At 40.4% G+C, this 27,899-nt stretch overlaps 1 protein-coding gene across 1 annotated transcript; it reads left to right on the plus strand.

The window, feature by feature from the left end:
- The first annotated feature begins 1,612 nt into the window (after positions 1 to 1,612).
- ABRAXAS2 (abraxas 2, BRISC complex subunit) lies at positions 1,613 to 27,899 on the plus strand. The gene is made up of 9 exons (XM_060125494.1): positions 1,613 to 1,711; positions 6,059 to 6,149; positions 9,946 to 9,982; positions 12,575 to 12,641; positions 19,082 to 19,272; positions 20,134 to 20,253; positions 21,175 to 21,259; positions 22,858 to 22,972; positions 25,745 to 27,899. The coding sequence occupies exons 1-9, from the start codon at positions 1,613 to 1,615 to the stop codon at positions 26,212 to 26,214; spliced, it is 1,275 nt and encodes a 424-aa protein (XP_059981477.1). The 3' UTR covers positions 26,215 to 27,899.

Genomic DNA, 27,899 nt, shown 5'->3' on the forward strand with positions numbered 1-27,899 from the left:
AGAGCATTTCAGGCAAAGGGAAGAGTGAGTGCAAAGCCCCTGAGGTAGAATGAGTTAGGGGTATCCAGGAAGCAGAAAAAAGACTAGTATAGCTGTAGCAGAGTGAACAAACGGGACAGCAGCAGGAAATGAAGGAGTCAGATCATTGTAAGGTTTGGGATTTGACCAAGAAGCAACATGATTTAAATTTAAGTTTTGGGGGGCTCCCCTGGTGGCGCAGTGGTTGAGACTCCGCCTGCCGATGCAGGGGACACGGGTTCGTGCCCCAGTCCGGGAAGATCCCACATGCCGCGGAGCGGCTGGGCCCGTGAGCCATGGCCACTGAGCCTGCGCATCCGGAGCCTGTGCTCCACGACGGGAGAGGCCACAGCAGTGAGAGGCCCGCGTACCGCAAAAAAAAAAAAAAAAAAAAATTTAAGTTTTGGCGTGACAATTTTGGCTGGTATGTTGTGAATAGATTTGGCAGGGAAAGGGTTAAAAGCAGAAGTGGGAACACAGGGTTTCTCAACCTCATTCCATTGACATTTGGGGGGGGATAATTCTTTGCTGTGAAGGGCTGTCCTATGCATTGTAGGGTGTTTAGCAGCTTCGTTGGCCTCTGACCATTAAATACCAGTGGCACCCTACCCCCACCCCCAGTTGTGACATCCAAAAATGTCTCATTTTTGCCAAATGACCCGTGGGGCAGAATTGCCTCCAGTTCAGACCCCTTGAGTTAGGGGCTGTTACAATGATCTGGGAGAGAGATGATGATAGCTTGGACCACTGTGATGGGTATGCTGATGGTGAGTTGTAGGATTCTGGATATATTTTGAAAACTGCTGATCGATCAAAGGGAGCATCAAGAATATTCCAATGTTGTTGGCCTGTGCAACTGTCAAGAAACAGTTCTGTTTGCTGAGTTTGGAAAAAGTGTGGTAGAAGGAGCTTTCTGACAGATTAAAATCCCAGTTTTGAACCTGGAAGATTGAACAAATTGAAGAATAATGATTGGAAAGGTTAGTTCCTTCCCTGAGGTTAGTTGTAGTTCATTTTCACCATTATTTATGTTGATTTTTTTAAATCTTCTTTCCATGATTTTTCATTAAATTTGTCTTCCCTTGTACCCAGAATCCAGTTGCTTCTTAACCTCCAGCGTTACCACCATCTCACTTCAAACCATTGTCATCCAGCGTCTGGATTATTGTGATAGCCTCCCTTCCCCGGCAATATATTTTGGACATTGCAGCCAGAGTGGTCATGTGAAAATTGAAATCACATCATGTTACTTCTAGGTCAAACACAAAACCGTACAGTTGACCGAATCAACTGCCTCTTTTATCCTTGAGCGTGGCAAATGCTGGCTTTTAATGCTAAAAGTTTCGTTTGTAAAGAGAAAAAACGGTTTGGGGAACTACCAAGAGCTATACAGAAGAGGCAGTGTCTGGGATGCGCAGAGCACGAGACCCACGGGGAGGATACAGTGCTTGGGTCGGTTCTGATCGCGTAAACCTGCACTTCTCAGCCCTCGCTCCCCGGCGCACAGAGCCCTTGGCCTCACCCGCTGAAGACTCCATTTCCCAGGATGCCAAGGGGCGGGGCCGACCGGAAGGCTCTGTGCCCTCCGCGGGGCATGATGGGGGAGTTGGAGATTTCCATCATGGCGGCTTCCATTTCGGGCTACACCTTCAGCGCTGTGTGTTTCCACAGCGCCAACAGCAACGCCGACCACGTAGGTGCTGGGCCCCCCGCCGCGGCTGCTGGGGCCTCCAGCCTCGGTCTCAGGCCGACGCCTGCGGCCAAGCTGCGATCACTTGCGGCTCGCCCCCCCGGGCTGGCCCGATTAACTGATGACCCGGGAGGCTCCCGCCGCCAGCGAACTCCTGCTGCCCGGGGCCCTTCGCCCCCGAGATGGGCCCCCTCGCTCGGTGCCTTCCGCCGCCTGGCCGTCCCGGGACGGCAGTCTCCCGTTTGGCAGAGCTTTCCCGGCCGGCCACCGACAGTGTCAGGAGTCGCTTAGTGGAAACCGAGCGCCTGCCCCTCCCTGAGAGGCAGGCTTCTAGACTTGCGAGGGGAGTCTGGGGTCGGGAAGGAGCCGAGAGACCCGGCTTTAGTCTAGGAGCGCAGACGCCCAGCCGCGCCCGCTGGTCTGACAGGTTGTTGTGGGCTGCGACGAGGGAAACCGTGGCTGTCACTATTCGTACTTGTTAGCTACGATCGTGTGTTTTCTTCTCCTCGATGGAAAATGGAGATGTAACCAGGAGTGTTAGGTGTAGGGTCTCTTTGCCTTGAAGTTGCATGTTCAGTTCCTTGGCGAAGGTTCTAAGACCACGGAACTAGTCGCAGTGAAATAGGGAAGTGACAGGCCTACGTATGAATGATCGGAAATGCATTTTTAATGTCACTGGCCTCTGGATGGAAATTCTTTATGAAACTAGATAATTTTTATCTTTAAGTACTTGCCCACCAAATTGAGGGATTGTTTTAAGTGATTTTAGTAGTGAATTATTGAAGTTCATTAAATAAACGTAGTGGGGGGGACTGTTGTGGTTGTGTAGTCATCACAAAGCAAAATGATACACTGCAGAAGAAGGAACTGGACTTGGTTTCACTTCTGCACTCCTTGCTTCCATTAATAAAAACTGATTTCATGTAGAGGTGGTTCCATTAAATTGAATGGCATTAAATTATTGTGCCGTTCCTCGCTTCAGTTTGATAGTAGGGATTAAGGATAGGAGTATACACAACACGGGTTTCTCCAGAGGCAGCTCCTGTCTCTGGACACTAACACCTTTGATATTGCAGACAGATATTTAATAATGTAATGCAGTTCCATGTAAAGGTAGTTTGTGGCACTTCTAGTGTCCTGTGGAAGTATTAAATATGGTTCACAATAATGCTTCTTAACCTCTCTAGACCTTGGGGTGCCTAGTAATATCACAGTTTATGTATAAGGCAAAATTACTGTAAGAATAAGCAACCTGTTGAAAAGTGGATAGTTTCTTTACAAACTGCAATGAGACGGCCGTGTTACTTAGATTGTTATTAATTTATTTCAAGAGCTATCTCTTTAATATCTGTGCTATGCCAGGCATGGTGCTAGATAGACTTCACAGAAATTTTCACCAGTGACAATAGTTTGCAACTTGTGTCTTATACGAGGATACCTGCTTATATTAACCTTGCCACAATTATGTAAGTGGAATACTTTAAAGTAATTTCAATTTCATGTATTTTAAAGTTGAAGAACCAAGAATTTGTTTTTGTAGTATGTTCTTGTTTTGCCCTGGCAAGAAATTAGTTTAAAACCACTCATTTCAATAGAGTTGGAGTTAACAGACTTTTTCTGTAAAGGGCCAGACAGTAAATATTTTAGGCTTCATGAGCCATGTGGTCTCTGTAGCAACTACTCAGCTCTGCTGTTGTAGGGAGAAAGGAGCCATAGACAATAAGTAAATTAGGATGACTGTTTCCAATAAAACTTTACTTATGTACACTGAGATCTGAATTTCGTATAATTTTCACATGTCATGAAATATTCCTATTTTCTATTTTTTTTCAACAATTTAAAAGTGTAGAAACTTATTCTAAGCTTGTAAGCCATACAGTAGCAGGCGTTAGGCTGGGTTTAGCCCACACAGTATAATTTGCCTACTGTTATAAGGTAACAGTGGCTCAGATAATCCAGACCAGTAGATAAATAGGCATTCATGTTATGCTCGGCTTTAGAATGTCTTGATATCACTGTTGACTTTTTCAAACGGAGGCCTGTGGTAGGATTGCCAGATAAAATATAGGGCACCCAGTTAAATCTGAATTTCAGATAAATAGTAAATAATATTTTAGTATAAGTATATCGCATTTATTACATAAAAATTATCCATTGTTTATCTGAAATTCAAACTTAACTGCATGTCCTGCATTTTTATTTGCTAGGAATCTGTAGATACGTTCTTAAAGTCTAAAGTTGTGTAGGAATTTTAAATTGTATTTTCCACTTTGATTAAAGAAAAAAGTTTTTAACTTGTTACAAAGACAAAGCTTGTTTTTTGTAATAAGAACTCATAACTGAAAGACTTTCATAGGATAAAACAAGCTTCTTTAGTCTGTGTTTTCCAGATTAGTAGTCATGGACTCTAGCTCTGAGAGAGGTTTTTTTTTGAAAGAGGGGTGTGTATATTACTAAAGTTTGAGAGATGCCCTGTACATGATGATTTGGGATTTTAGGACACTCCACTCACCTTATCCAATACAAAAGCTATGCTGAAAAACATCTGTTTCTCCCTCCTCACCCCCACAGATTCCAACTGGGATTTTTTTTTTTTTAATATTTATTTATTTATTTTTGGCTGCGTTGGGTCTTAGTTGCAGCACTCGGGACTTTTTGTTGCGGCGCGCAGGCGTCTCTCTAGTTGTGGCATGCGGGTTTTCTCTCTCTAGTTGTGGCACATGGTCTCCAGACCTTGTGGGCTCTGTAGTTGCAGCATGGGCTCTCTAGTTGTGGTGCACGGGCTCAGTAGTTGCAGCACGCGGGCTTTGTTGCCCCGCGGCATGCGGGATCTTAGTTCCCTGACCAGGGATCAAACCCGTGTCCCCTGCATTGGAAGGTGTATTCTCAACCACTGGACCACGAGGGAAGTCCCCTGGGAATGTTTTTAAACTAGGAAGCTTCTTTAATTGATTAGAAGGGTCAACCTAGAATGGAAAGGACATTGTTTCATCAAATGTATTCAAGCAGCATTTATTGAGCACCTCCTGTGTGCTGGGCACTGTACGTGGTGTTGAGATACATAGTGAGCAAGCACAGAGTCCCTGCTCTCGTGGAGCTTATATTTTAGTAGGAGCAGGCATTTGTTAATACATATAAATATGAAATATGGCAGATAGTGAGGAGACTAAGAAGAAAAAGGATGCAGGGTAAAGGGAACAGTGTCTGGCAGACTCTGATTCTGTTCCACTAGCCAGGGAAGGCCTCTCGGATGAGGCGCTATTTGAGTGAAGAGTGGAATGGAGGGAAGGAGCAAGCCATGTGGATGACTGGGGAGGGGGAGTCTGGGACAGCCTATTAGTTCACCACCGACAGGGAAGTTATTTTGACATTTAGAGTGTATGTTCTCCAGCTGTGCTTGTGCTGAACACTACAGCAAGTGCTCAAAAACAGTAGGTTATATGCTGAGTAATCCAGAATTGATGATGGTGGTATATGTTCTCCAAAGGTGTAAATAAATTTACCTCAGCATTTATTAAAGAAAAACTTTCATGTAATGTTAAATTTATTTGCTGGAATGCTCATTTCCCATGCCAGCCCGTACAGGAGCGGTTAGGTTGTGCATTGTGTCAACTTCTTTATACTTTTATCATTAGCAATGTTTTTTTGTGTGTTTTTTTTTAAATTTATTTTTGGCTGCGTTGGGTCTTCGTTGCTGCACGTGGGCTTTCTCTAGTTGCGGTGAGCGGGGCTACTCTTCATTGCGGTGCGCGGGCTTCTCATTGCGGTGGCTTCTCTTGTCGCGGAGCACGGGCTCTAGGTGCACAGGCTTCAGTAGTTGTGGCGCACGGGCTTCGTTGCTCTGCGGCATGTGGGATCCTCCCGGACCAGGGCTCGAACCCGTGTCCTCTGCATGGGCAGGCAGATTCTTAACCACTGCGCCACCAGGGAAGCCCCCATTAGCAATGTTTTTAAAACAATGGAATAAATTACATGCTGTTTCAAGAAAACAACCTTGGAATATTTCTGCTTCCTGAGCTTTTTTAACATTGGTTCTTACACTTAGTAGGATTTAGGTGATGAATTCACTCTCCTTATTTTCACTTCAGAAAAAACAGGGTTTTAGGGGAAGGGATTAAAATAATATTTCATCTTGTCGGGAAATCCTTTTTTCGAACAATCCAGTTAATAGCCAAATCTCAAATTGCTTTAGTCTTACTTGTTGGTTTGTGGATTAGTAGTTTACATGGCAGACTTATTTGGATTATTGTTAAAGTTATTATAAAAAATAACAATGTCCTCGATTCCTCTTAATTCCAGTAAAAATCCCTTTGATTTTTAGCTGCAGCTATTTTCTTCCATTGCTTTCAGGAAGGATTTTTGCTGGGAGAGGTAAGACAAGAGGAAACCTTTAGCATCAGCGACTCCCAAATCAGCAGCACAGAACTTCTGCAAGTCATTGGTGAGTGAGTTTATCACGGACCTTAGAAATGCTCTTCTTGTATATATGCTGCTTGTTTTGTTCTTTGGCCCTTTAACTGATTTTAACCTAATGGTATATTAAAAGAGTACATAGAAAAGCACTGAAGTCACAATGCCAATTATTTGCACTAGTAAGTGATGTGAAATGTTTTTATAAGTCAGTGTAAACTCACAGTGTGTAGCTATAAGTTCAGGTATCCTGTGAAGCCATCCCTCACCCACTGACTGGTCTGACCTATGAATGGCTGTGTGGAATTACACGTGATAGTCTCTTCACAACCACAGTGATCCTCGAGTTTGCACCTCGGGCTGTGCCCATTGTCGGCATCACCTCACACTATAATGAAAGCACGTGTTGTGCTGGTCCTTCCTGGAGGGATCTGGCAAAGATGTTTACACTTGTTTACAGGAGATATTTGTTAAACCTACACAGCCTCTGAGGAGTAAGCCAAACAGTCGATTTGGAGGCGATTGCTGGGGCAGACGAAGGAGCATTTGTAGGTCACCCGCCCTCTTTGGAGCAGTCTCCTTTTGATAAAGAAGGATCGTAGTCCTTTCAGCGGCACCTCGAGCACTTCACCTAAAAGCATATCCTGATACTCAAAGCAGAGCGGGGGTCATTTTATTCATTTATGCAGCCAACAATTATTGAAGAACGTCCCTGCGAGAGGCATTGCGCTGGGCAATGAGAGAAATGTCCAATGCATCCCTGCCTTCCAGGGCTGTGGGGAGGATAAGACGAGCGTACAGAAATACCAGAGGGTGCAGGACGAGTGCTGTCAGGAAGGAACAAAGAAAATCTCATGAGTTGGGGGAAAAAAAAAACCCACTGCTAGTGGGTTAAATCAGTAAAGACACCATACAGGAGGTAAACTTAGGGTACATTCAGGGGATCCCAGTGCAGGGAGTGCATGAAACTTACAGGGAGCCTGGCCTGTTTCTGTGTGACTAAAATACAGCCTGTGTGAAGGTGAGTGGTTTGTGGTTTGAAGTACTGCTGGGAGGTTAGGTTATATTGAGACCAAATCATCAACTTCAGCCTGTTCTCCTAGCCTTCTAGTACCTGGGCTGGGAGGCCGGGTGAGGACTGAGGTGGTTGGGATTGGAGGGAAACGAGACAGCTGTTTCCTCAAGAGCCAGACAAGCCCCCTCCCCACAATATACTGACTTGCTGAAAAAATACCTGATATACTGCTGCATGGCTGTTCTTTCACTGATGGTTTATTTTTGTGTTTTGTTTTGCTTAACTCTTTAAAATCCTAAAATAGAGAACTTGGTTTCATTGGCCATCTGTGCAATTATTCATTGTTTGTGCTTGGGTTTTCAAAACTAATGTGGTATATGCAGGTTTGCCAGATATACCTGACAGAAAACCGTGCAAGAAAGAGCTCTCTTGCCTGGTGTGACCACAAAAGTAGCATTTCTGATGAATGTTCTGGCTGTTTATTTATCTTTAAAGAAATAGAATGGGAAAGTAACTAAAATTCTCCAGCATAGTGTACTGTATCTTTGATTCATACACCTTCCGGTTCTTGCAGTAAATACCAGTTTCCATGGTACTGTAGATATGGAGAAGAACCAACAGAGAGTCCCAGTTAATACAGTGCCATGACAACCTTCTTTTGCTGTATAATGTTTAATTTATTAGCTACATTCAATTCGTTGTTTGAAATAGTCACGGATCTCATGAACAGAGTATTTGCTAGTATTATCTTAAATGTATTATTATCATTGTAATATTTTTCTTTTAAAAATAAATACATATTAGAAAATGTAAACCAAAGACTCTGGAAAACCTGGATTGAAAGGCAAAACATCAGGTAATGTGCCATGAGAAGTATTCCATACCACTAGTGTGAAGAAATTTCCTGGCACAGTTTAACCACCAGAATAAGATATTTTAAATAAAATAAATTGACCAAATTTCTTATTTGTTGAAATGTCTGAATCCACACACAGACACCTTTCCTTGACTCTACACAATAAGGAGGACTTTATATGGAATATCACATTTTGAACACTTGTTTTGAATACATATTCATTTTTAAAGCTGTGCTCACTCACTTGAAGCGGAGTCGTCCGCTCTTAGTGCTGGGAGCGGTCAGGAGACAGCAACAGGGAGCTCCCTTAGTTAATAAGGTGATGCAGCAGCAGTGACTGGAAAGAACGGAAGGGGGAAGGACAGGAGCTGTTCAGCTCACCCACCAGCAGGAGAAGCAGAGACAGGAAGCTAGGCAAGCACAGCAGTACGTCCCAGTGGGGATTTTTACAGAAATGCGGGCAGAGACGCCATGCGTACGTGAAGAGGGGTCCACCGCATGGATGAGCTCTGGAGGCTTCAGAGACTCTAGAATCCGAGGCAAGCCTGTCCTGCCTCCCCCTGCTTCCAGAAGTCTATCTATCAGCTATTGTGCCCGCCAGCTTCATTCCAATCTGCACCTTATTGTGTTTGAGAGCATCCCCTTGTTTTCTCCATGGAGTGCTTAGTTAGGTATTGCAAAATCTTGTAAGAGAAAGCCTTAACTTCCTTTAGAAAATACCACATGATATCTAGAGCATATCTTCAACATGCTTCTAATCCACGTTGCAAATCATGAGAGAAGTCTGCTGGGGTGGATTGATGACAGGAATGTATATTCAGAGTTCAGAATTTACTCCAGGGATTTTCTTGAACAAAATATTCTTTCCTTTAAGGTAGAAGAGGTTTTTTTTTTCTTTTCCCTGAACTCTAGTTGACATTTTTACTACAGACATTCCATATTCTAATTACTAACAGTATCTCTGAAATAACTTCTGGTGGTATACCGTGTCATTTTTGGTGATAAAAGAAGGAAATATTTCTAGATGAGGTTTTCTTATTTGCATCACTATGTCGACAGTTATACTAGGCAAATGAGCTTTTCATTCCTGTGGAAGTACTGGCATCTCTGTCTGTGTTTTGGCAGCACTCACATCAGTACAGAAGCTAATGGGCATAGCCTGGTGTCCTTCAAGGTTGTGGTTTCATATTAATTGAGTTAAAATTGCAGACTGGAACTCTGTGGCTGTGGCTTTATAAGCAGCAGGTGATGATTCCCTGTCCAGGAGCATGTTGTTAATAGAATTGAGTGGTTAATTAGTCCCATGGTCTTATAAAGCAACCCAGACCCTAAGCCCCCTGATGAGCTTGAAGAAATTGTTCTCTATGATTAATCGCCGCAATCTTTTAGAAAGCCGTTTGGATCTGCCTTATAAATGACTGTTTCCCTTGGTACTGAAAATCTTTGAAAGGGTTAATATGCTTTCAGAGTTTCCGCCCTTCCCCTTCAAAACACCTGGCCCAGTTGTCCTTCGTTGTTAGTAGGTTACTGATAGTAGGGTGGTAAGGCCTTCCTTTCCCCAAGCTGTCCTCACAGCTCTTACCCACCTTGATCAAATGCTTCCAGGCATTGATTCCTTTTTCCTCTTAGGCTTTGTTTAAATAGGTAAGATTTAATGAGGGCACACAATAGCTGCCTGTTCCTGAATAAAAGCTTTCAGATGTGTGCTCATCACACCTGGACAAATGGACCCAGAACTTTCATTCACCAGTCTACTTTGTCCTGAGAATGTGTGCCTGGGTTTCAGTGTTAAAAAGACATACTGCCCTCACTAGTGTACACACTGTTCGGGAGAGGAAAACTGTCTTTTTATTGTCTGAGATTTTGGTTAAAAATTTTTTTTAAATCCTGAACTGTTTTATAGTTGTCTGTATCTTACATGATTAACTGAGATGTATTTCCTCTTTCTAATTACAGAAATCCACAACCATCAGCCTTGTTCAAAACTTTTTAGGTAAGCCACATCCTTCTTTGTAGCTTTTTGTCCTTAGTAAAAGATTAACTGATTGAAAACTAGTGAATTTAGACCTGTATGTGATTATGGCTGTAAAGTTATAACTGAGGGCATCCAAATTCACTTATTTTTTGAGTGCCAGATGTGTGTGTGGCACTGTGTTAAGTTAGGAAGAGGAGAAGGGAGACAGTATAAATCTTGGCCTCAGTGGTTTAGAATGGAAGCCTTTATGCCAGCCCCTCTAGCAAGGGCTCTTCATCCATAGAGAAGGAAGTTAACCAAGGATCGCATATAGATAAAATAATTGGTGTTGTTAAGAGGGATAAAAAGTGTTCAGTGTTCAACTTTAAAATGTAAGGAAAGGGAACATAAAACCTACTTTTTTGTGTTTAATATACACCAGTTGAATATTATTACCAACTAAAGGACAGAAAGAGAAAAAGACAGGAGGAGAGATGTTCAGAGGGAGAAAGCAAAGGACAGAGAGACTGACGGAGGCCAAGGTGAGGGAGAAAGGGGCCAGCATCTCCCAGACACCGGACTTCTGTTCCCCAAACCGCAGTGCAGGCCTCTGCTTTCTCAGCCCCAAACCCTTCCGCCTGATGGCAGGTATGATGAGCTCCACTCTGTGTTTCGTAAAACTCCCTGAGGCCCTATTCTTCTACTTTCCCAAGAGCCAGGCCAATACTTTTCTTGCATTGCTGCTCATACTAGCCGGATTCGGCGTTCTTGGTCAGCACTTCCTTCTTTAACACCTGCCCACCCTTTGTGCCTGGCTGTTCCTGCTGTGTGTTCCCTGCAGCTTTCACCCTGACCCTGCTCCCATTCTCAGCTGACCCAAACACCCAGCCCCCTTGCACTCAAGAACCCATGGGGACTTGCACCATGTTCACCACCCACCTTACCCCCACCCCTCCCGCACACACTTGCCCATTATTTCAGAGGATTGTTACCTGTGAACTAAGCCTCAAAGTAGCTGAGAACCTCATCTCTTAGATTTACACATAACTGAAAGAGGAGCAGGAAGCAAGACAAGGAACCAGCAGTTCATTGGAAAAGAATCTCAGAGCAAATGAAATGATTCAGGCCCTGGTCCACACACAGCCTCTGTCTGGGTCAGAATGGGTCCTGTTTGGCCCTGACCATCTAAAGCTTTGCTAGGTGTGCCCTGCCCTGCCCTTCTGAGGATTTCCTTAAACCACTGTCAGCAAAGTAGTAACAGAACGTAGACTCATAATTTAAATCATAGACTCATAATTCTTAGAACTGATAGAAATCTTAGAAATCATCTGTCTACTCCAAAATCTTTATTTTGCAAAAAGGAAATGGTGGCCAGGTAGGTTAAAGTGACTTGCCCAAGATCATACAGTGAGAGGCAGAACGGAGCTGGAGCTGGTATCTTCTGACTCACAGTTCAGCGTTTTTACTTTAACTTGAACTCCTTCCTGCCTTATAGGCCTGGGCTTATGGTGGTAGGAGGAGGGGAGGAGGATGGCATGCCTAAAACCATGACCAGGGGTAGAAAAGCCCACACATCATTATGCCTGGACTGCTCATCATGGGATTCAGGTCAGATTGGTCTCGTTTAAGGGTGAGTGCATTCAGTTTGAAGCTGGTCAGACCTCGCTTCAAATCCCAACTCTTCCATCTACCAGTTCTGTGATTTGGGGCAAGTCATTTAACCTCATTATCTTTATCTAGAAAAATGGGAATAAAACATGTTGACTGGGACTTCCCTAGTGGCGCAGTGGTTAAGAATCCGCTTGCCAATGCAGGGGACACGGGTTCGATCCCTGGTCCTTGAAGATCCCACATGCCGCAGAGCAACTAAGACTATGTTCCACAACTACTGAGCCTGTGCTCTAGAGCCCGCGAGCCACAACTACTGAGCCCGCGTGCCACAACTACTGAAGCCTGTGTGCCTAGAGCCTGTGCTCCGAAACAAGAGAAGGCACCGCAGTGAGAAGCCCACACACCACAACAAAGAGTAGCCCCCGTTCGCCACAACTAGAGAAAGCCCACGCACAGCAACGAAGACCCAACGCAGCCAAAAATAATAAATTAATTAATTAATTAATTTTTTTAAAAAAACAAAAAACATGTTGACTTGTTGGGCTGAACTAGTACTTATCTCCCAGCATTGAGGCAAGGATGAAATGAATTAACACAAGGAAGCATGCAGCTGAGTGTCTTATTAAGGATTCAGCAAATACTCATTTCCTTTCTTCATTTCTCAGAAAATGAGCTGCTGTGTTCTTTTTTTCCCCATAGGTAATTGATACTTAGAAACAAGAAAAAGATGTCACAGCCATTTGAAACCACATATTTTATAATTACTTGCTATCAGCTCCTCCCATTTATGGAAGTAATACCCTTTGAATGTAGCAGTCTCTTGAGTAGTCTTTGATGCAAAAGATATATCAGTAAAGCATTTAGATTGTTTTCTCTTTATATACCTATTGCAGACAAGCAATTGTATCTTTATTACCAACTTTTAGGGTTAGATGACCCATAGATACATGTTACTAAGCATATTCATGTCAAAATACTATGTGATTTTAATAAAATATTTTTTCTCTTAAAAAAACCCAGTTTTTATGACTATGCAAGCAAAGTTAATGAAGAGAGCTTGGACAGGATTCTTAAAGATCGGAGAAAGGTATGTTCTATTTGTCACCCAGTCTGATTTGGAAATCAATCCTTATCACCCAAACTTAAAACCAGAAATGAATGTAAAATGAAACAATGAGATTTGATGTTAATATATAAGAATTCTGTTGAGTAGATTTTAAAGGTAAATTGCAAATGTAACACGATGTTTACAGTGTATCAATAGAACAAAATTTGGATATTTAGAGTGATTCCATTATGCAAAAGTCAGAAGAAAAAAAAGAACATGAACTATAATCTAGAAAGTTGACAATAGTTGAGTTGATTCTGGGTGGTTCTATCTTCCCATTATGTAATTTAAAAAATAATTTTGCCAACATTTAATACACATACATTAATTTTATAATGAGGGAAAATATTTTTTAACAATACAAATTGCAGTCAAACATCTTTAGATATGTTACTCCTTCAAGTTCAATTAACAGTGAACATAGATGTTTTTCTAAAAGGCCATGTGTTTATCATTTCTGTCAGCATATGCATATGATGTTCTGAATGTGTATACATGGTAAGCAAGTCTGAACAAAATTGAAAATGAATCAAAGCTTTATTGCTGCAGCACTGTCTGATGGTCTCATTTATAATTTACTGTACCATGTATGGGGTTTACTTTTTTACCTTGGTATATTAATTCCAGAAAATAGATTGGTCACTAAACCATCACTTGAGGGAAAAAAGTACCAATGAAAGCTTTCAACTTATCAAACAGAAAACAAAACGCCTTTGTTTAGAAGCATGTATTATTTAAAAAAAAAAAAAAGCTTTAAAAAGATTGCCTGTGCATAAAAATAATCAGTGTGGGATTCCTAAGGTGTCTGAAGAAGGGCGTCAGAAATAACAGTGCAGGGCTTCCGTGGTGGTGCAGTGGTTAAGAGTCCGCCTGCCAATGCAGGGGACATGGGTTCGAGCCGTGGTCCGGGAGGATCCCACATGCCGCGGAGCAACTAAGCCCGTGCGCCACAACTACTGAGCCTGCACTCTGGGACCCGCTATCCACAACTGCTGAGGCCCACGTGCCTGGAGCCCGTGCTCCGCAGCAAGAGAGGCCACGGCAGTGAGAGGCCTGCGCACCGCAATGAGGAGTGGCCCCTGCTCGCCGCAACTAGAGAGAGCCCACGCCCAGCAGCAAAGACCCAACGCAGCCTAAAATAAAAAATAAATAAACTAAAAAAAAAAAGAAATAACAGTAAGAGTAGATCAACAGCCTTTCCAATGTATGGACTCTCTCAGTACCACTGTCGGATGTACAGGCAGAAAGGAAAGCAGGTAAGATCACAGGAAAAATGGGAAGTGTGAGGGATAGGTCTGAAAAAAGGGCAGTGGTTTTGAGGGTGATAACAAACTCAGGAAGTGCTCGGTATTAGCAGAGAGTCTAACACAGTCCCCTGCCCAAGTGGGAAAGTGGGTTAGAGCAGCCACAGGCATCACGGTCCAGCTCCCCCATTTTCAGTGACTTGCCTGAAGCATACATTCTGGGATCTCTTAGCAGTCCATATTCATCCCCCAGCCACCACCTTACTTCCTCATTCCATTTATTTTCGTATTTTAGATAATGAAGCTTTATTATACTTTCTAAAACTAAAATTTATTCCCTGAAAATTCCTATTGAAGCCCAGTTGCCTAGAGCACTCACTTTATATTAAATTACCAGGAAATTTTTTTAATAGATGAAAAAAATTTAAACTGAAAAAAATGAATAAAGAATATAAACAGGAAATTCACAAAAGAAAAAAGAAATCCACAAATGTCCAAGAAGTAAATGGAAAGATGTTCATTCTCAATTAGGAAATGCAAATTGAAGCACGTAATGCTGGGTTTTTGTCCATCCAATTGGCAGAAGTATAAAAGGATTGCTAATATCCAGTGTTGGCAAGATGGTGGGAAATGGGGAAGCTGTAGTTGGTGGGAATGTAAGTTGATATAGACATTTAGGGGGAGAGTTTTGCAATAACAGAATTTTAAATATGGAGTTCCACCTCTAGGAATCTGGCCCAAGTAAACAAAAGCATGAAAAGGTATGAAAAGCTGGCGTTATTGAACACTTTAACTCTGTGCCAGGCAGTATTCTAAGCACTTTCCAGGTACTGACACATTTAATCCTTATAACAGCGCTGTGAGGCTGTTATCATCACCCCCATTTTATAGTTGAGACAACTAAAGATAAATAACTTACTTAAGGATGCGAGCAGGAAATGTTGGCGCCAAGGTTTAAATGCAGCAGTTTGGCCTTCTAATCCAGCATACGAAGATGTTTGTTGTATCTTTGCTTAATAGTGAGAATTTTGAAAGCAATCTAAGTGTCCACCAGGAGGAATGGTTAAGTAAATTATGTTGGTACCTCCATGCTATGGGATATGAAGCTGCCATTAAAAAGAATGAGGGAGGTTCTCATGAATGACATAGAAAGATCTGGAAGTTAAATGAAATAATTTGAGCCTGTTTTTTATAAAAACAAAAGTTTGAATGTTTAAATGTACAGAAAAAGATCTGGAAGGAAGCCAACCAAACCTAAAAGTAGTTACTTTGAGAAAGGGAGCAGAGATGCTGCTGAGGAAGGGAGACTTTATGTGATAAGGTTTTTTAAATTGTATTTTACATTGAAAATAAATAAAGAAAGGAGCTCTACCATGTAGTTTTTTCAGTAGCAAATAGGGACACATTTCCAAATTAATTTGGGGATTTTAAAATTGGATTTGCTAATTTATTATGCTGTTTTGTATTTTGGTTGTGTATTAAAATATAATCATGTTGTATTTTTAAAAATAAAAACAAATAAACAAACAAATAAATAAATAAGTAAAATTGGATTTGCTGTTTTGAGACACAGAAGACCAATCATAGGTTGTTAACCGGAGTTAACTTCGCTTTTCCTGGGGCCAAGATTCTGAAAAAAGCTGATCTTCAGTTTTGATTTTGTAGAATTTGTGCTAAAACTAATGTTTATATTTTCTTTTGCAATTAAAGACAGGAATTTGTTGCTTCAATTTACTTGGAAATTATGTTTTATTTTCCATGGAATTTGTTAAAGGCAGGGACCATATTTTATGTTCATTGTGTTTCCTATGGCACCTTATACATAATATAAACTCTTTAAGGATTTTTTTTTCAAAAATCCAAATTTCTAGCCCTAAAACAAATATGATACATAATGTTTAGACTGAAAATCTTTAGAGTTGACTCTAGTTTGATTTTTTTTTTTCCTCCAGAAATCGTACAAAGTTATATCTTCACCTCAAAAGGGTTACAGTAGTAGTTACAAAGGTACTTTTAAAAGTTAGGCTTAAAAATACATATGTACTTTAAACAGTATCTGACATACAAAAAATATTTTTAATTAATATCAGCTCTTCAAGAAAGTGCTGATGGAACTGTTTCAAAAACTGACTCTTTGCTAGGCAGGCTTCAAACCTAATGTATAATTGAAAAACCCTGGGAGTTCCCTGGTGATCCAGTGGTTGGGACTCTGTGCTCTCACTGCCGAGGACCCTGAAGGCCCAGCTGGGTTCAATCCCTGGTTGGGGAACTAAAATCCCACAAGTTGTGCAGGGAAGCCAAATAAAAAATGAAAGAAAGAAAAATCCTAAGAATTGGATGCAAGTTCAGTAAGTTGAACTCATATAAAATAAGTACATAATAATTTTAAAAGTTCCCTAATGGGTCCTAAAATTACCCATTAGAAAACACAAGCTAATAAAGATTTTTGTCACAATAGCAATTAATGTATAAAATACATAGAAATATGTTTACTAAAAAAAGTGTGCCTCTAAATATAGAAACTCCACAACATTGCTAAAACATTTAAAAAAAAAAAAAAGAGGTTGGGTTTAAGATAGAGGCTAATGTTTTTGGTACGAAAAATCCCCCAATAGGTGCAGCAAGGTTGCGTTGGTGTGCTCAGTTACTGCTCTGGCAGAATCCATATTGTGTTTGCAAAGTTTCGACCAGCCTCAGGTTTTGGGCTCAGACCAAAAAAGCAAGTGAGAGGAGGACTTCTGCCTTCTTGAAAGCACCTGCTCTGAAATAGATAATGATAAACATAGCTGTTGTCTTAATATCATCGTAAGGCCAAAAAGAACAGAACTTAAAGATGACAAGTGTGCCCAGTATTGGAGATAATTGCTTTGGATCCAGAATATGTAAGTGAATGTCTAGCACAGAGAGTAGAGAGGAGAGTCTTTGTGAAATATTGTCTGAAACTTCAGCAGAGATAATGTTTTAGTGAAAGATATTCATTATTTTTTATCATGGCCCAAACATAGTGTTCTCTTCCACATCAGTGACCTCATTTCTCAACAGCATTGCAACCAGCTTGTTAGCTCTAAAAGGTAGAACTGTAGACGTCGCCAATGTGAATTATTTTGGCATGTCATCTTTCATTGATCAGGATGAAGGGGGTTATCTTTTTAGCAAATATCAAATGAATAAGTTGATATCCAAAATAAATTTATAAGGCTTCCCGCTTCTCTGAAAATACAGATGGAATAAAACAATTACAGTCAGTATAAGTGAAAAGCATTAGTACCCATCCAGTAGCCACTTGCAAGATTCTTTAGTCAGCGAATATTTCATAGGAAGAATCCATGGCTGAGCACTGCTTAGGCCTCTGCAGGAATGCAGGCGTGTGTGAGATGCACCCGAGTCCTGCAGAGGAGCTAGTCCTACATTAAATACAGAGTGCCGAGACTCAGAGTGAAATGTGCCATGCTCTTTGGCGTTAGTAGCTCTAGCCAGTTGATAATTTTTGTTACCCACTTTTTTTTTTAAGGAAAACTACTTTTCACTCTTTTATGAGCAACATTGTGTGAATAATGTGGAATTTTAAAGTTAGTGTAGTACAGTGGAAAAGACAGGCAAAGAGGTTCCAGATCTTGGCTGTCACTCATTAGCTCTGTGACTTTGGACAAAACATCTCTTTTATAAGATTTGCACTGTCAGAAGTGTTTGGGTTTTCTTTATATTTAAAGAATATCAGAATTAATTGCTTTAATATAATTGGAATTATGCTTTATTTTCAGCAGTACTCCTTAAGGGCAGGAACTGTTTCTTTGCTGCCTGTAGTTCCTTGCATGTGATACGAACTCAGTGCAGAAAACTTTATTCACCTCCCAGGGTTGTTGTGATACTTAGTGAAAATATTTGTAACATAGCTAGCTGAAGGTCTGGAACAGGGGCTCAGTAAAGGTTGGTTGACTTCCTTCGTTTGTGAAAGTGCCAAAACATAATCTAAATTTACTGTTAGTTTTAATATGACACTAACAATTTCAAATTACTTTGATTTCTCAAAACAGGATTTTCACTCAAAGAGTTTGGGTTTTTTTTTTTTTGTGGTACGCGGGCCTCTCACCGTTGCGGCCTCTCCCGCTGCAGAGCACAGGCTCCGGTCGGGCAGGCTCAGCGGCCATGGCTTACGGCCCAGCCGCTCCGCAGCATGTGGGATCTTCCCGGACCAGGGCACGAACCCGTGTCCCCTGCATCGGCAGGCCGACCGTCAACCACTGCGCCACCAGGGAAGCCCAAGAGTTTGTTTTTTAAAAAGAAGCTTATGAAGATTATTCTTCTTATAAAGAATTAACTTAATTGTCTCTACAACAGAGATTTTCAAACTGTAGTATGAATAAGAAGAAACTTAAGAACTTATCTTAAATTCAGGTTCCTGGGTCTACCCTTAGAGGTTGTGATTCTCCAGGTTTGGGTGGGGCCCAGGAGCATTTTAGGGAGCTGCCAGATGTCTCTTAGGCCATGTGTCTCCCAGATGTCCAGCAGATCACATTATGAAGAATATTCTTCCAAAGAGCCTATAAGTTTAATTCACTTACCAATTTAAGTTACAGTGTAGTCAAAACTGACAAAGCTAAACTTTTTAAATTGTTGTATTGAGGTATAATTGACATGTAATAAACTGTATATTTAGAGCATATACTTTGATAAGTTTTGATATATGTATACATGCATGAAACCATTATCAAAATAAGATGATGAACATACCTATCACTGCAAAAGTCTCCTCATGCCCTTTTCTGATCCCTCCTTCTCAACCCTCGCAGGTCACCCACTGATCTGCTTTATGTCACTATAGATTACTTTTTATTTTCTAGAATTTTATATGAAATGGAATCCTATAGCATATGCTATTATTATTTTGGGTCTGGCTTCTTTCACTCAGCATAATTATTTTGGAATTCATCTGTGTTGTATTTGTTGGTAGTTTGTTCCTTTTTCTTACTGAGTAGGATTCCAGTGTGTGGATACACCACAGTTTATTTAGCCGTTGACCTGCTGATGGACAATTAGGTTGTTTTCAGTTTTGAGCTATTGCGCATAAATCTGCCGTGAACATTTGTGTACAGCATTTGTGTGGATGCATTCAGAATTAAATTTGTAAGATTTCATGCAACTTTTAATACTTTTTTTCTTCTGTTTTTGTTGCAGAAAGTTATTGGGTGGTACAGATTCCGGCGAAACACACAGCAGCAGATGTCGTACAGAGAGCAGGTTATTCATAAGCAGCTCACCCGCATCCTTGGGGTGCCTGACCTCGTCTTCCTTCTCTTCAGCTTCATCTCCACCGCCAACAATTCCACTCATGCTTTAGAATACGTTCTCTTTAGACCAAATCGGAGGTAAATAAAGCGTTCCCACCAGCCTCGCATAAATAGGAAAGATGTTGATACAAGTAATTGAGATTTATGACTTTGAAAATATGCATTTTATAGCATCTTTAAAGTAAAGTGTTTATAACTCTCCTTTAGCTAGTTTTCTTTGTGGTTAGAGAAGGTATTTTCCTTTCAGTTAGTTATATAAATTAAAATTGTTTTTGAATCAAGAAGCGTTAGCAAGACATTAATTATGCATCAATTCTTATAGAAATAAACAGCTAGAAATCATCATTTGCTTCTCCATAATCCATTTTGTAGAAATACAGTTTTATTGCACTGTAAGTCTGACTGTAATTTTAAAACACAGATTTCAAAGACAAAATTGTAAAATTGATCCACCTACTGGTTAATGAGGGTTCTGCATTGTGAACTTGCTAAAGCAAGAAAAAAAAAAAAATCATATGATCATGGTGTCTGTCTGTAAACAACAGAAAGGGTTCCCTCCAGAATTTCACTTGTAGTAGAATAAATTAGATCAATATCAGTGAAAATAATTATTAATTGTTAAATAGCCATTTGCAAGATTTCATTAATTAATCAGGTTCTTGAGCACTTAAAACCTCCTCAGCACTCTGTCAGTTGCTGCGGAGAGGCAAAAGATGTATAAGACGTCACCTCTGCCCTTGAGGAGTTTACAATTGAGTTTCTACTTTAAGGGAAGGGAAAAAATTGCTAATTCAACTAACCCTAGGTTGTCTGTGGAAGTAGGTTCTCTGTGAGACCTTCAGTTAGTTCCCAGTGCAGAGACTCACGCTCCTATTGGCAGGACCCATTCTTCAAGTAGAGCAGTGCTTTCAACATGATCTCTCTCAATCTTCCCTGCAGGTATAATCAAAGGCTATCCCTTGCTATTCCCAATCTAGGCAACACTAGCCAGCAAGAGTATAAAGTGTCTTCAGTGCCAAATACTTCTCAGAGTTATGCCAAAGTTATTAAAGAACATGGGTAAGTCGAAAGGTAAAATGAATGTTTTTTCCTTTCTTTTGTTAACAATGTGTTTATGGGGACTTCCCTGGAGGTCCAGTGGTAAAGAATCCGCCTTCCAATGCAGGGAACGTGGGTTCGATCCCTGGTTGGGGAACTAAGATTCCATATGCCGCAGGGCAACTAAGCCCGCGCGCCACAACTGCTGAGCTCGCACGCCTCAACTGGAGAGCCCGCGTGCCGCAAACTACAGAGCCCACGTGCTCTGGAGCCCGCGCGCCACAACTAGAGAGAAGCCCACACACCGCAACAAGGAGCCCGCACGTTACAATGAAGAGTCCACAACGAAAGATCTCACATGCCACAACGAAGATCCCTGGTACCGCAACGAAGATCCCTGGTGCCACAACAAAGACCCGATGCAACCAAATAAATAAATAAATAAATATTTAAAAAAACAAAAAAAAAACCCAATATGTTTATGGAGAAGTGTGACATCGTTTGATATAACATTGAAAAATGTAAGGTAATTCTCTAGACCACCACTACTGTATATCAAAATCTTATGCTTATTGAAAAGATAGTTTACTTTTATCAATATTTATTTTTTTAATCATTTACCACGATTTTTTTTTGCAACTGATAAAAAAGTTTGGATAGAGTATGTGTATTTCTGAGGTTCTGAGAGCTAACTGTGGTCACTGAAAAATATATAGAGTGATCTAGGAAAAAATAACACTATTATTTTTCAGTTGTCTCGGTAACATGGATTCTCTTTTCTTTCTCCTGTAATTCTAGGGGTATGGGCATTATTGCTTAAACATTGTCACTGTGAACTTGTAGCATTTACGTTATAGATAGAGGTAGAAGTGATGGGAAAGTGCCTTCTAGTTCACGGCAGTTCTAATCACTTGGTGAATCTTTTTTCTGTTTGTCTTCTAGTACTGACTTTTTTGACAAGGATGGAGTAATGAAAGACATCAGGGCGATTTATCAGGTTTATAATGCACTTCAGGAGAAAGTGCAGGTAACTGGTTTATTTACTATATTCATCTTATTTATATTGCCCAAATCTTTTAATTCTACTTTAAGTTTTAATAATCTCCCAACTGACAAATGAATTGTGGTCCAAAAATCAGATTGTGCTCTCCCAAAGTGATATAAGATGTATGGAGTAGTTGCTCATGTCAGTCTATGAAAGCTGGTCTCACTCATTATGTGCCTTCAGTGGAAACTCTGAAGTACAGAATTAATATCACTCTTTTAAATACTCATGACCTCTTTAATGACAGCTTTTTTCCTGGGGAAATGTATTCCGAATTTAAAGAAGTATTGCTAAGAACACAGCTGTCCCATCACTTGTACTGTAAGTTGAGACTCACCCAAAGGCACCCGTAACTCAGGACAGCTCTGCTTCCTAATTCTAGTTCACTCACTCTGCCCGCAGCTGCCTCCACTGTGTGGGAAGATGCAGTGGAGCCTGTTCATTCCTCGGCAGTCATGCAGCAAATATTTATGGAAACATCTCCTACAAGCCAGATCCTGAGCTGGGTGCTAAGAATACTTTCCCACGTTCTTTTCATCATCCCCAAAGTGTTCTTAGGAGTAATTTGTTCTAAAACCCTAAGAACAAAAGAGCCTTTGAGGACAAGGAGAGTGGTAAGGCTGAAGAAGCTGTTCCGGGTCTGGAGAAAGCCTAGCTTTGAGGAGGAAGGCCCCGTGGCATAGAGAGAGGAATGAAGGCAGCTGCTGAAAAAGAGGAAGGCAGACTGAGTTCAGCCTGGGGCAAAGAAGAACGCATGCAACGGGCAGTTTCCAGTGTCAGTTCTCCAAATTCGGGTCACGGTTACCCATAGCAGCATAGGGAACTTAATACAGCCTCACTCACTGGTGACCAGCCCACTTTCAGGCAGTTTCTGGTATTTCTGCTATGGAAGGAACATGTGATGAAAAACAGCTTTGTGTCCTGAATTCATGACCATGCTCTTTTCAGGCTATCAGCACTGTCTAATGGACTTCAAAATGGCTGTCATACATTTCATTGACTGTTGATTAAGGCCTGCCCTGCAAACACCAGTATCACGTCCAGTGCCCTGATAGGAGTGGTTACATTACATTGATATGGTCTCAAATAGTTACCTTTTATTAAATCTTGACTTTGAAACTTATTTTCTTTTTCAACTTTCCCTAATTATAAGTAGTTTCTGTTAAATAAATCTATGTGTCATCTGATGTTTGATTGTTGATTATAAATAAGAGTTGAAAGTATCTCATTCCTGTCTTTTGTTCATCCTGTATGCCAGACTGGTATCAGAAATTCCCTTTTCATATCAATAAAGATGAGTAAGAAAGGGAAAAGATGAACTCTTTCCCTTCTTACCCTTCTTCTTTAAGAATGTATAAGCTAAATAGCATAATCATCTTAACATAATTAAGAAAGCAGTTCAGTGGATAACAACAGTATTGGTCTCTGGAACCTTCATGATTTTGTTCTACCTTAGGTGTCTGCTTTTTAACTCGAGAAAGTGTCTGGACTCTTCCCAGGGTTATAATCGATGCTGTCTTTATGAAATGCCTTGTGCTTGGATTTGAAACTAATTGTTCTTGTTGTCATTTTTCCCTCAGGCAGTGTGTGCAGACGTAGAAAAAAGTGAGCGAATTGTTGAATCTTGTCAGGCAGAAGTGAACAAATTAAGAAGACAAATCACTCAGAGGAAGAATGAAAAGGAACAAGAAAGAAGTGAGCCTCCTATTAATTTTACCATTCAGAATCAGGGAAGTGTCTGGTTTTAAACATCAAATTACATAATAAATTACATGCCTTCTTCTACACTCATCAAGCTCCAAGTCAGGCTGCTTGGAAGAGGGCATTCAGTTGTCTTTAGACTTTTCCAGAAGGGAAGTACGGTTTTTCATGGTGTCCCTCTCAAGTCTCTGAAACTGGAAGAAAGAGAAGACCAAAGGTAGAAATGCTGAAGCAAGTTACAATAAATCCTGAGAAGTGATATGATCTATGTACAGTGGATGTGATGTTTCTTACTAAGTTAACCCTGACATGCCTTGCACATAGGGACTGTGTCCTGTGTTCATTGGAACCTCATAAAAGAGCTACCTAAAATTCTCTTAACTTTACCTTTGATTCATGGGCAGGGTCTCAACAAAGAATTTAAATGTCTGGTTTTTGATAGCAGTGGATGACTGGATACCATTAAGCTAAGGAACCAGCTGGTTGAATGAGAATTAGGCCCAAGAATCTATCATATTAATTCCAGCATGCTAACAAACATATTTGCTACAATGCCACCAGATTTTTTTTTAATTTATTTTTTTATTGAAGTATAGTTGATTTATAATGTAGTGTTAGTTTCAGGTATACAGCAAAATGATTCAGTTATACATATATATATATATTATATACATATATATTATATATATATGTATATATTCTTTTTCAGATTCTTTTCCGTTATAGGTTTTATTACAAGACATTGAACATAGTCCACTGTGCTATACAGTAGGACCTTGTTGTTTATCTATCTTGTATATAGTAACGTGTATCTGTTAATCCTAAGCTCCTAATTTATCCCCCCACCCACCCTTTTCCCCTTTGGTAACCACAAGTTTGCCTTCTATGACTGTGAGTCTATTTCTGTTTTGTAAATAAGTTCATTTGTATCATTTTTTTATATTCCACATATAAGTGATAACATGATATTTGTCTTTCTTTGTCTGACTTACTTCACTTAGCATGATAATCTCTAGACCAATCCATGTTGCTGCAAGTGGCATTATTTCATTCTTTTCTATGAATGCCACCAAATTTAACATTTGTAAGTAAAATCTATAAAATGTATGGCAAATAATATCAAGTGTAAAAGAGATAAGGGTATAACTAGCCTTTTCTAATTTAATAAGAATATTTGTAAACAAATTAACATATAATTTATATTTCCAGGTAAATGATGTCTGATTCATTTCTACTGTTACATTATTCTAGAAATAATCAGAAATGCAGACAGGGATTTCTGCACAAGAGCATTAATCACAACTTTATAATTACAAAATCTTGGAAACAACCTGTTACAGTAATTGAATAAACAACAGTAGAATAGTTGAATACATTCTGGTATATCTATATAATGGAATATTGTACAGCCATTGAAGTGAATTTTTAATGACATAAGATAATATATAATCTTATATGAAAATGCTAGGATATAAAACAGTATAAACATATTATCTCAGCTCTTTTTTTTTTTTTTTTTTGTGGTACGTGGGCCTCTCGCTGTTGTGGCCTCTCCTGTTGCAGAGCACAGGCTCCGGACATGCAGGCTCAGCGGCCATGGCTCACAGGCCCAGCCGCTCCGCGGCATGTGGGATTTTCCCGGACTGGGGAGCGAACCCCTGTCCGCTGCATCGGCAGGCGGACTCTCAACCACTGCGCCACCAGGGAAGCCCTCTCAGCTCTATTTTAAATACATGTATACAGGGACTTTCCTGGCGGTCCAGTGGTTAAGACTTTGCGCTTCCACTGCAGGGAGTGCAGGTTCGATCCCTGGTGAGGGAACTAAGATCCCACATGCTGTGGCAAACAAACAAATAAATAAACAAACATACATACACATACAAACAGACATACACACACAAAGCTCGATAATAAAACTAGAATCCAGAAAAGTTGGGGTGCGTGACACCTAAAGTTTCTGTCTTTTAACCCCATATCTTGTGCTATTTTCACCAAAATTTTAACAGTGTTATCTGGGTGATAGAATTGTGGGTGAGTTTTTGTTTTTCTTTTCTAAATTTTGTACAGATCATTTTTATAATATTTTTTAAATGTACTTAAAAACAATTTAAAGGCCATAGGCTCATAGATGTAGGGCTGTTTCTGTTTTACCACCATAAAAATGCAGTAAAATTATGGCCTATTATGTAGAAAACTGGGCACCTAACCCAGGGCTTTGAACTTTTAAGGAGAAAGAGATGTTTAAGAGTATTGTGACAAGTTGTTGTCAAGAAGTATTTTTTTTGATGTGAGGCCTGTTAAGGAAAAATTAACGTTCAGATGACTGCCGAGGATGGTGAGGACTGTTGATTTTATCCTCTGTCCCCCCAGTCTCTGAGTACAGTAAGCAACAGGTGAGGGAAACAGCACGAGATCTGGAGTTAAGAGACCTGTGTTATGAGTATCAGGGCCCCACTTCTAGCTGTTCTCTTAGTGAAGTCACTTAACCTTTCAGAGCTCCGGTTCTTTGCCTGTGTAATGGAAACAATAACATTAGTGATGACAGTAGTACTTCAGAGAGCTGTTTGGAGGCTTAAATGACTTAATGTATAGAAAAATCTTTTGTAAATTGTGAAATACTATGCAAATGTAAAATAATTCATAGTAATAATAAATTTCACTTCTTTGTTGCTATTTTCCAGAACAATCAGGTTGAACATTTAACGTATTGAAATGCAAAGCTGTGAAAATACAGAGTGTTACAGTTTTCTTCCTCTTTTCATCCAGGATTGCAACAGGCAATGATAAGCAGACAGATGTCATCTGAAAGTTTGGACCCTGCGTTCAGCCCTCGGATGCCCTATCCTGGGTTTGCAGCTGAAGGCAGAAGTGCACTTGGAGACGCAGAGGCCTCGGATCCTCCTCCCCCTTATTCTGATATTCACCCAAATAATCAAGAAAGTACTCTGAGCCATTCTCGCATGGAAACTAGCGTCTTTATGCCTCGACCTCAAGCCGTGGGCTCCTCCAGTTATGCCTCCACCAGTGCTGGACTGAAATATCCTGGAAGTGGGGCAGACCCTCCTCCTCCTCAAGGAGCAGCCGGAGACAGTGCTGAGGAATCAGACGACAGTGATTATGAAAATTTGATTGACCCTACAGAGCCCTCTAATAGCGAATACTCACATTCGAGGGATTCTCGACCCGTGACGCATCCCGACGGGGGCTCCAGGAACACTCAGACCTCCCCAATTTAACTAAACAGAGGAAACTCTCCACTTAGCGGTGTTAATTGCTCATTGAGAGAGTTTTTTTGAGGACTTAATCTTGGGAGAGAACTTCTTCCTCAGACCCCTGGACTCCCCAGGACAAGCGCTTTTGGGCACAGAACTTGTAGGAGCCTCACGTCCACGGGTCCTCGCCTGCGGACTCAGTGTGCAGGTTTCACGACAGAACCATTAAGATAATCAAATTGTCCTAATTCTGGTGCGATTCATGGATGTACTGGTAAATATAGGCAAAGAGAAACTTATCAACGTAGTTTCTGTTCTTTAAAATAAATTGGAAATTAGAGACTAAGCACAATTAGTCTATAAATGTTCTATAAATCAAAACCTTACCTCTTGCACTATCATGCCTTGAAATTTACTTTTTCAAAGGGAAACTAGTTTAGCAGCAGCCTTCAAAGAACCTTCTTTCTATGATGAGCCAAATTCATCTCTGCCAGAAAAGAAATTTTGATAATTCCAAGAAGCCTGATTGGAACAAATCAGACGTGTACCTTCTTTTGTCTGCATGACTTTGTGAGATCAAAAGAGAGGGCTTTGTTTCAACTTTTTTCTACTAGCCTGATATGTATTGTCACTTAAAATGGTTGCCTTTAAAAAAAAATGTAGAAATACTAATTACCAGTAAGTAATCATCCAAATAAGTATGACATGAAATAAATTACTTATTTTTCTTTGGGGGAATTACAGTGACTGCTATGTTGCACTAGCCACATTTATGGTCTCTGTTCTAGAGTCTTAAATGAAGGACACACAGCAGTATAACAGAAAGGAGTTATGTTCCAGACCTGAGTTTTATGATGAACAGATTCCAGACACAGTGGATTTAGCCAAGTTCATACGTAAGGAAATAACTCGTTTAGATCTTCTGATAAATCCTAGTGTTAGTTTTATTTGTGGAAGAAAGACATTTAATAAACTGTTTGGGAATCTCGATTATTGAATAAAGATTCATTTTCAGTCTGAATAACCATACTTTTTTGAGTTGACATTTGGAAGATAGCTGTGGAATGTGTAGAGACTTTCCGTTGGGATGCACTTACATTTTTATTTAATTACTGCTTGTTTTCTAGTCTTAGGCCCAGAATGTGTGAAACCACTAAAGACATTCATGAGAATGATAGGCTCCTGGTTTGGAAATGACAAGACCCCCTCCCCCCATTTATGGCGGGGTTAGCCCGTGAAGCTAATGCCATGGATTATAGCTGCCTTTCCTTTGGACTAGTTAAAACCTGTCAGAATAAGGAAGTTGTTAAAGAGGCTTAAGCTCCAGGTTCTGGAAAAGCAGTTTCATTTTGTAGGAGAGAAGTTTACTCTAGTCTGACTGGAAATGAAATGCTAAAACTGCCACTCTTCAGATATCTACTGTATGGGGTCTGTATCTTCCTACTCTCCAGTTTTGTTGGCCTTATACGACTGCCATTTGATTTGAAATGTTGCAGACCGCTGTATCTGCAAATGTGTTCCAGTGTTTATCAGCTCCCTTCTAGCGGCTTCAGCACCAGTGTGAATTTAATTTTTTTTTAAGTGCCATCACCATCTCTGTTCAGATTTTGACATTCAGGAAAATATTTTTATTTTTATGCCATTCCGAAACCTACAATGTATATCTGACAAAGCAGTTAAATGTGACAATAAAAACTTATTTAATCGTG

The sequence above is a fragment of the Lagenorhynchus albirostris genome, chromosome 16 (genome assembly GCF_949774975.1).
Source record: "Lagenorhynchus albirostris chromosome 16, mLagAlb1.1, whole genome shotgun sequence".
Lineage (NCBI taxonomy): Eukaryota > Metazoa > Chordata > Mammalia > Artiodactyla > Delphinidae > Lagenorhynchus > Lagenorhynchus albirostris.

Coding starts and splice junctions, on each gene's coding strand:
- ABRAXAS2 (XM_060125494.1), top strand. CDS start 1,613: ATGATGGGGGAGTTGGAGATTTCCATCATGGCGGCTTCCATTTCGGGC. Junction 12,642..19,081: donor TTCTTAAAGATCGGAGAAAG/GTATGTTCTATT, acceptor TTTTTGTTGCAG/AAAGTTATTGGGTGGTACAG. Junction 22,973..25,744: donor TGAAAAGGAACAAGAAAGAA/GTGAGCCTCCTA, acceptor CTTTTCATCCAG/GATTGCAACAGGCAATGATA.